Source organism: Priapulus caudatus, unplaced genomic scaffold (genome assembly GCF_000485595.1).
Source record: "Priapulus caudatus unplaced genomic scaffold, Priapulus_caudatus-5.0.1 Scaffold85, whole genome shotgun sequence".
Classification (NCBI taxonomy): domain Eukaryota; kingdom Metazoa; phylum Priapulida; class Priapulimorpha; order Priapulimorphida; family Priapulidae; genus Priapulus; species Priapulus caudatus.
The window spans coordinates 243,348-253,600 of record NW_014577146.1 but is presented as its reverse complement, the minus strand read 5'-3'; the positions used below and the strand labels follow the sequence as shown (position 1 = coordinate 253,600).

General features: G+C 46.0%; 1 protein-coding gene across 2 annotated transcripts in view; it reads right to left on the bottom strand.

The window, feature by feature from the left end:
• Positions 1-3,215: 3,215 nt before the first annotated feature.
• LOC106804741 (methylcrotonoyl-CoA carboxylase beta chain, mitochondrial-like) overlaps positions 3,216-10,253 on the bottom strand; it is a 66,883-nt gene continuing 59,845 nt past the window's right edge. The window contains exons 14-15 of one of the 2 annotated variants that reach the window (XR_001393357.1): positions 3,788-4,055; positions 3,222-3,713 (exon numbers count right to left, since the gene is read on the bottom strand). Coding sequence is in view for 1 of the 2 variants with exons in the window: in XM_014806063.1 (XP_014661549.1) it covers positions 3,938-4,055 (118 nt within the window). In the remaining variant the exon portion in view is untranslated. Of the gene's footprint in view, positions 4,056-10,253 lie in introns of both variants that reach the window. The other variant, XM_014806063.1, reaches the window with a different exon arrangement.

Here is a 10,253-nt window from a genome sequence, read left to right as displayed (position 1 = left end):
ATCGGCTGGTGTGCGCCGGCCTTTACGGTTTTAGTCGCCGGGTTTTGTCGCAGGATATAATCGGTGTACCCCGCACACGCTCCGAATTTACCCGCCGGGTGGGAACGGGAAACCCGTAATTACGTAGTGATTTCCTCGCGGTCGCGTCCTTGGCTAAACTCCGATGGACGACTCTTATAGCTAGAGCATCTACGAACGCGCGCAAGCCATTACAGGTGACATTTACATTGACCTACCCGCATCCATCAGATGCACGTACACGCGGCGTGGTCATAGGACCCCTACACGAACGTGTAGTTCACTACCATTGTGGAGGCAGCAAGCCTAATGGGCCGACTTGTTCGACACCTTGTCGGTGATGGTAGTATCAACAAAGTGATAATGCGGTGCGCGTTTGTAGCGAGCGCTGCCGACTGATCGGAAAGCGTTATTGATTTGTCAGATAACAGTCATTACTACTCATAATTACCGGTCCGTCGTGTCAGTGATATATGAAACTGTGGCTGTGGGAGAAGGAAGGCAACATAATGCCGTGTGGACGTTACGCACGCATTTGCAATATTTGCTTCACTGACGATGAGGAGCTTGCAAGCTCATGTCGATATAGATTTTACCAGCGTACCGTCTTTAAATAAATAAATAAATAAAAGGTTGTCAGAAAAGTTTCAGCGGGATGAGGCGAGGCTGTGCATGATCATTAGATTATCGGTTGATGTGCCTTCGGGGCTGCTGGTGAAGCGCCGAATATCTTTGACGCTCAGTTGTGGTTACAACTAACGTCTGGTTGCTTGGACTTCTTCATTTTGGTGATTTTATCGAAGGTATATCGTGTAACTGATAGTATATTAACTTATACTATATTTTAATATTATACAAATATTGCCTACATGGTTGCGAGGGAAAAATATAGTTATGTGTACTGAAATGATACTTAATTTTGCGCAACCTATAATCTACATCATTCGGGCTAAGCCCATAGATATAAGATAAACAAATCAGAGTGTCATCTGTTGGGGACATTATTATAGGGTTCGGCATTTTTATTGGAATTTGTTTGTACAAACGCGGTTAAAAATTCTGCTATCATTGCGTTTCACCAGATTTGATATACAGTCCTCGTCGACCGATTCTAACGTTCCTTTGCGACACATCGTGGCGGCCATCGGTGGCAAGAAACAGTATTTATGCTAGGTGGCGGCATCGCTCAGGGGGCAACATTGATTTTCAGCTGGCAATTATAGTTTTTACTTCATGGCAGTACTTCATGCAGTATTTTTCGCTAACCGAAAACAAAACATTTTCAATTATACAAGTATTAAATTATTAAAAACGAGGGAGATTTTCGCAAAGCGAGCTGGATCAGAGACGCAAGACTGACAGCTGTTAATGCTCCATTGGACAGAGAACTGCACATATATCAGCGCAGTAAGGAAAGTCGACAACTGTCGATCCTATAATACACTCTTAGCGTCATGTATAGGCTAAGCGCTTTAGGCAACCTGTTAAATACACCGGGCACACTCACGGTATTGTCTAGCGTCGTACTTTACACAAATCCGCTATATATACAGGGACTCTAACATTGACCATGCAGTGAGATTTCACTCTGATTCTGTCAATAAAAGTTCTTCGGTAAACAGAGATAATGACGGGCTTACCATACGATATGACTCTACCGAATATCGCCGATTGTATATGCATGTGTGTATGCTGACGGACGCGTATTTGTGGCGCATCCATACTATAGTATTCGAATTAATTGAAAATGCGATCTCGAGTTGTCAGGCCGACCCGCATCCGATATCACCGCGTTAACTAAGCAACTTTTTTTCGTTTTCCTGGAACAATGCTTAATTATATATAAGTAGCGAAACGTTACATTGATCATATCAGGAGTAGATAATAGGGAATTATTAATCCCTATTATCTACTCCTGATCATATCTGGCAATATTTGTAGAGACACGTCATGCATTGAATTTTTAATGACCAATTATACGATACCATGAATACAAGCAACAAAAGAGCAAATCAGAGAGTATTTATCTGTCACGAACTTTCACAATGATACACCAAACGGACTCCAAATGATCTTGTAGATCACAATAGATCTTACTAGAATCTCTGACGACGAACGACGTACGGAGTCGGTCTACGGATATACGAGGTTTAATTAGCGCGGCAGTAAAGCGCGCAACCTGCTGCAGTACGTCCTTCCTAATTTAATCAATTAAGCAGACGAACTTGCTAGTTACGACTCACTTTCGCCGGCTGAGGCATTCCGACATTTCGCACGTTGACAGAATTCGCACATGAAGTACTGGCTGTCTCGCAGCAATAGAAACCGGCTCTGCGTCTCAATCTAGCCGTTCAGGGTTGCATCTCGTGACCACATGTAGCCACACAACGGACTTTCCCGGGCTTTAGTAATTAGTCCTGCTATAGTTGGTAGTGTGCGTGGGTGCGCCGGTGTGTCGCATTGTAACGTCAGCTATTGCCGTAAAATTGATAAAAGCAGGGTTGCGCATGCGTTGGCGTTGCGTAACTCCGTGCTGTAATTTATCACCACGAAATAGATAAGAGCAGGTGATGCACGCATTGCCGCTGTATCACGCGATTCATGACGTCATTAATCACAATGAAAGAGACAAGAGTGTTCCCTACTTGATAGAGTGTTCGTGAATAATCGAATGTTTAAGGTTTAACAATGCCACGCGGTGTGTGTGTGTGGGGGGGAGGATAGCGACGGGTTTGTCAGACGCAGTACCGGTGATATCGGTAACCGGCTGAAAATAAACGTACCTGTAACCATGAACGTACCTGTAACCATGAACGTACCTGTAACCATGAACGTACCTGTAACCATGAACGTACCTGTAACCATGAACGTACCTGTAACCATGAACGCACATGTAACCATGAACGTACCTGAAACTATGAACGTGCCTATACAACTTGAAATAGAATAAGTAGAGCTGGATGTACAGTACGTACACTTTATGGAATACGGTATGTATAAATATGTTCATGACGCAACATTATAGCGCTTGATAACACTCAAGTACCCAGAATTCACAAGACAAAAACCTAATATACACATGAAACCATAGCTCTCGTAAGCTAAAGATACTCGTACAATCGCGTGTGATGACATTACCTATTGTCGCGTTGCACGGCAGCAGGATCAATAAGAATAAGAAGAAAAACATCCAGTAATCCATGTAACGAATTTTTGACTGCATTTCTGTTTAATCTACATGATAACAGTAACATGGAGTCGTTTCCTCACTATCATTCTAATCTCAAACAAGTTTTCATCTAAAATATAAACTGTCTGTAATTAAAGCTAATTAATACAACGGGCTAATGTCTAACCAATACTGTACCGACTACTGTGCCATCATGCAATTTCTGGTCCTCGTTTGTTATCATGAATCCACAGAACAGTCTATGAAAAGGCCGCCTACTCCTCTGCGGAATCACACCAATTCCTCACCCGACATTTACGTGTCACCAGTCTCTACAGATTCCATTGTCTCCCCCTTTTCCGCCGCACTAACTCCCACAACGCTACTCGCTCCTGATAGCACTGATCATCGCGATCTCTGTAGATCTTCCTGCTATCCCTAACTATCCCAACCTCCGTATATCTTCCTGCTATCCCTGACTATCCCAACCTCCGTAGGTCATCCTGCTATCCCTGACTATCCCAACCTCCATAGGTCATCCTGCTATCCCTGACTATCCCAACCTCCGTAGGTCATCCTGCTATCCGTGACTATCCGAACCTCCGTAGGTGATCCTGCTATCCCTGACCATCCCGAACCCCGTAGATTTTCCTGTTTTGCACTGACCATCCCAACCTCCGTATATCTTCCAGCTAGCCCTGACTATCCCGATCTCCGTAGATTTTCCTGCCATCGCAGCATCACGGCTGCTTACATGCGGAACACGCCGAACTTCGTCTCCGGGATGGGTGCGTTCAGCGAGGCGGACAGACTGAGTCCGAGCACGGTGCGCGTGTCGGCTGGATCAATGACGCCGTCGTCCCACAGCCTGCAACGACAGCAGACGATCAGAGACGGTCGCGACCACTGCTACACACGACGCAGCGGGGTGGCAGTAGGCGCCTGATGTGAATCGTAGGTATCGTGTGGAGGGACAGCGTGAAATTGGAAAAAGGCACGCACGACGGTCACGCGTTTTTATACACACGGCAATCAGTGGCGACGCTTGTACTCAGTACGCGCGCGGCTTGAATATATACCAGGAGTAGATAATAGTCCCTATTATCTACTCCTGATATATACGTAACGTTGGTTATGCTATATGGAGGAAGCGGGAGAAAATCAAGCATTTACGCACGCGCACGCACGCACACACGCACGCACACACACACACACACACACACACACACACACACACACACACACACACACACACATAAGCACGCACACACACACGAGTAAGCACGCACGTACGCACACACGCACGCACATGTACGCACGTACACACGCACTTACGCACACGCACGCACGCACACACACACACACACACGAGTAAGCATGCACGTACGCACGCACCAACGTCCGCGTTAATTAAAAAAAATATAAATCACATACATCGACGATTATACACCCGTACAGGTTTAACAGCAATAGACGTTTCACGCGAGAGCGTAAATATAAGCACCGGTGAGGAACCGATATGGGTGTCATAAGCACCTTCTACACGCAACACTTCAGTAATGAGATTGCACTGTTGTTGCCGTAAAAATATTAAGCGCAGCGTAAAGACGAGTTAGTAACTTCCTCAGGAGATATCGGTGCAATAAATGTGACACAGCGCGAGCTGCTCGGAGTGGCATAAGGAGATATATACAGCCGAAACATTTACGCGCGCGGGAAATGACACTAAACACAGAAAAAAATCGGAATTACTAGCAATCATCATAATTCGATATTCGCCTGAGAGCAATAATTCCCCCGTAGGAATTTTCTCTTACTGGTCACCATCAGGCATGACACGACCCGAGAGTGGCTGGCTTCCTGTTATTATGAGCAATTCTCCTATAGCATGGCTGAGAACCTAAATCTCGCGAGGTACTAATTACATGCCGTGGTGCATACTAGATACTTTATGTGATTACCATATATATATATATATATATATATATAAATATAAAGACACGGTAATAACTTAGAGATGAGCCGAACACAGATAGGCTAGCTATAATGTGACTCGCTGTCCATGTACTTCTACATCGAGCAAATATCAACTATACCTGACGATGACAAGCAATCATTACTCTTACCGATATTACTCTGCCGCAGCTTCCCACCTCACGCATGCATAATGGTTCAGCTATCGTCAGGTAGCCACAACCGCCTGATTCGGGTTATAGTTGCCATTACTATCGCATCCCTATAATATTGTCGCGCCATCCACATCTAAGCTACATATCCTAGACTGCGTTTGGCATGTGAGCGATAAGGACACACAAAAATTCTTCACTGGGCGAGTCGAACATTCAGAAAGCGTGAAATGACAGCTGGTATAATGCGGATGGCGTATTCGCAATAAAACTAGCCAATATATAGTTCGGGATGCGTTCATCCTCGCAACGAAATGTGTCTGAGACCCTTGCATTTTTGAGCACGTTTGAAGGCGCCGGTCCGCCGCGCCACGCGTATCAATGGATGCCCGCTCACTACGAGCAACGCGATTAATCATTGCGCTGCGTTGTCATGCCGACCGTGACTTTCTGAAGAGATGACGTGGAAGCAGCTGCATTGCCGCGAATACTGCGACGAATTTAAGCGTGCTCCGTCAACACGGACGGGCAAGATACATCGGCGAGAATTATTACTTCTTTTTCCTTACGACCTTATATGCGCGTCTGACTGCTGTAACTCTTCAATGCGGCGCGGAATGAAATATATATATTGTGTGCGCGGAAGCTGCAAGAGGGATTTAAAACAGATCGTAACACGCTTATATCCTGCGCGGCGTAACGAGGTATTACCTCACATTCTGATTAATTCAGTTTAAGAATATCCACGCTTCCAGAAAGAGCAAAACTTCAGCGCCGCGTCTCTAGAGAAATCGAGCGTCTAGCTAGCACTTCCGCCCGCCAGCATGCGTTTCGTCCATTAGTTCTCACTCGTAACGTTCTTTCTCCGAAACCCCACGACTATATTTCACGAGCAAATGCAGCAGGCAGAATCGCGCAGCAGGACGCGCGCGCGCGTTTCCCGCCGGTGCGCGTGTGCACAGATGAACGCTCGCTTGCGTAACACACATGCGAGAATTGCCGGCAGCGAAATGCAGATAATCGCCGCTAAACGGCGACACGACAACGAGGTGAGAGGTAATGTCCTTCCTTCCCGCCCCCGCGCCGCGCAGATCTGAACTGCAAAACAGCGCAGCAGCTTTGCTTAACTTAGCATTGCTTTGCGAGGACGGCGCGTCCTCGAGTGCGTAAAGCTAGCCGCCATTACGTACGGAGCCACAGGCACTTGGAACGTCTCAAAAAATGTTAATAAACACGAAATGTATTTACTACCAAAGTCTTAATGTTTCTCTACTCTCCTTCGCCTATTATAGCCGATAACTTGCTGTAAATGCCGTTCAAATGCTCCTCTACAACACACAAGTACACCGCACGCACGCCCGCACTGTGCACAAACAACAAGTATAATAGAGGGCGGGCGTGCGTGGGGTGTACTTGTGTGTTGTAGAGGCTCGCTCGCGCTGCACTCCTTACATCTCTTAAAACGCGACGTGGCCGTTAGTCAGGGAGCAAATGTAATCCCGTGGGAAATTCAGGCTACAAGCAAACAGCTAGGCTACATGTGTCGAGGGGACCATATGGAACATGAAAATATATGTTGGCAACATTGAAACTTGCACCGGGCTATTTTAGGGGGTGTTTTAGAAACAACACCATTTTTCAACATGGAAACGAGGCTCTGATATATAAAAGGCTATAACTTTTTTTATTTTCAATAAAATTCGGCCAAACTTTCAGCGATTACTAACCTCAGCGAGTTGGACATGGCTAGACCATAATATTCCACTAAAACGATCACGTGACATATCTGGCACGAAATCGAGGCTCTGATATATAAATGGCTAACTTTTTTTATTTTCAATAAATACGTCGCTTGACACCGCGTTAGAGGCTACGCCTCGTCATATTCGCAATTTTACAGAATCTTTTATTGCCGCTATAAACGCGTATAACGGGCGAAACGCTACAGATAACGCGTGTTTTTGACGAGCTGCCCCTAGACTGGCTCTAGAGGTCACGGCACGGCTCTGCCGTCAGGCGGATTCTCAACGACGGTCAGTTGATTCTCGATGACACACGGGGCCGGTCTATAGCGCTTCTCCCGCAAATTTGCATCGGCTCAACTTTTCGCTCGCAATCACCACGATGGTTATATTTTCGGCTATCGCATTGTCCTTTCTCTCGAGCCCAACTGCCGCCGATTGCGTTCGCAGCGCCACTAATGTAATAACGCTCGCTTTAATCCGCGCGCTGTCAAGGCTGCATGCACTCTCACGGCAGGTGCTTATCTGATCAGTGCTTGTTGATTCCCGTCTGAGTACGGCACGCGGCAAGAGCAACAGACGAGAGAGAAGCTTTCATTAAAGTCTACCACCTGCACAAGACAACGATATTGGATTAGCGGCGCAGAAATCAATCTACGCAGGAGGGCAACGGAAATGCGAGCGGATGACTTACAAACAACGGCCATCTACGACGCCAACGATTCGGGAAGTTCACCGATAGCTTCTCTTTGAGAGCAGTCAAAATGACGCTCGCACTATAGTAGTGTTGTTGGTTAGTGGTGACACTATAGGGTTGAGCAACGTGCAAGCTCATGTTCTCTGTTATACCAATCTATCGTCATTAAATAAATAAAATATAATTATAATTAATAACGGTTAATTCTTAGTTAGTAGTTATTTGGTGAAGACCGACGCCGCGTCAAAACTCAAGCCTATAAACGCCGAGAAATTATAACAAAAAATAATGAGCGGCATTGAGTGATGCCAATTTACGTCCTGGAGACATAGTGGACCTAGCCTCAGACAGCCTACTAGCAGTAAAACACCAAGTGCAGTAAAACATGACTACCGGGAAAGCACACCACGGCAACCCGCCTAAACACTATAGCCAGTGAGCGAAACAGCAGTGCCAAACCGTGTAAAGCTACGAGGGGGCTGTTACAATAGACCTATCAAAAGCATCCGACTGCACTCATCTTTACCGTTAACTTTAACTAACTACAATAATTTGTTTTCATCGATGGGAACATAAAATTGGCTTCGAATTGCCTGCTCAACACAAATTTAAACAAAGAGAAGATGGACTCCGATCTATCACTCACGGTAAATCGTAGGCAACTGTTTTGCAGGATTGTGCCGGGCCAGTGTATGCGAAGGATGGTGATAACATTGATGTGAGATGACTAGGAATCGTCTAGGATAGTTGCAGTACAGCATGTAGGCGTTGGCGGATGAGCAGTAACAGCTAGGCGTTGCCTATATTATTAGCTAATGGGTCACAAAATTAAAGTGACCACATTTATATTAGCAATGAATAAAAACCAATTTGTTCTTAGTCAATCCTGGGTTTATGGTTATAGCTTATATCAGCAAGAGCGTTGGCTTACTCAAGTAATGGGGCCTTATATTGGTAAGCCTGCTGGCTTCGATACGTGCACAATAGTGGCCGTTTAGCCATATAGACTCATGTGAAATATGATGTAGAAATATAGAGTTCGTCTTTGGCTAGTTCGAGCTACTATAATATATAGTATTCCCTGCACGGCGCGGCACTTTAAAGAGTCGTGCGGATTATACTAACTAGAGCTAGCATTAAACTTTATATATATTAGTAAGAAGTCGGTACCGAGAGGTACACAACATGCGGACACCCCTAGAGTATCGGTACAAACCTGTCCTGCATATATGACTGACTAGAACTACTTGCATACCAGCGACGCAGGTGCGCCGATGCAATTTTGCAAAAGGGTTTAAAGAAAATGTACGAAACTCTAGCACTCGTACCGGCACAGTATCCGGATGATATTAATTCCCCTGTTGAATGGGAAGCTTCGTTAAACGAGACAGCAAACGAGCGAAATGGCATAACGCCGTACTTTACGCGAACATTACGCACACTGTTCTCTCGCGCGATTAGCCGATCATCTGGCGATGCTCTGTAATACTCCGAAATCATTACAAATCCCGAACTTATACTTATAGTTATACTTATACGTATACGAAGCATTGCTCCTATTGTAGTGACGCGGTTTCGTCTGACCACGCGTGTGACGTGTTACGCAACTATGCGTGAGATCACTGAGATAGAGGTGCGGGCGCATTTCTGGAAGCGGGCGCAGCTTTGCTAAGAGGGTCTATGTCCCCCAGGGTACTGCCGGAACGTACCCTGGGTACGGTCCGGTATACCGGAACGTACCCTGGTAACTATCTGATATGCCGGACCGTACCTCGCCTACTCCACTAACGAGTCTAGGGATCGAGTCGCCTACGCCTACTCCCTAACCCTAACCCTAACCATATCAGATAGATACCAAGGTACGTTCCGGTATACCGCACCGTACCCAGGGTACGTTCCGGCAGTACCCTGGGGGACATAGACCCTCTTAGCAAAGCTGCGCCCGCCTCCAGAAATGCGCCCGCACCTCTATCTCAGTGATCTCACGCATAGTTGCGTAACACGTCAACGACGGGACATAGACCCTATATCAGCCGCAGCTTTAGCCAGAGTCGGTGCACAACAAAGCCCGCACGTGTATAATTCATTACAATACACGCTCCTGCTGACAGTCACACATCTCACTGACAGCGACATTAACAATATCCGTGGCTGGGGAAATAGGGGCGAGGCAGCTGGTGTCATTAAGCAAGCGAGATGCCACGGCAGCCTGCTAAAGACTTAATCAGAGTCGCTTATAATGAACATACTCCACTCCGAGCATGCCGAGCTGAAAATTGATGATATTAGTTAGGCTAGGCAGGTGTAGATTTCAATGGCAGTTCAGTTATTAAAGATGAAAAGCCTTCTTTCCAAAAGAATGTCTCTTCTAAAGGCGCTCTTACTTATTGCTTTATTTATATCTAATCTATATTTGAGTTCGTATGTATGTATGTGTGTGTGTGTGTGTGTGTGCGTGCGTGCGTTCGTTCGTGCGTGCGTGCGTGCGTGCGTGCGTGCGT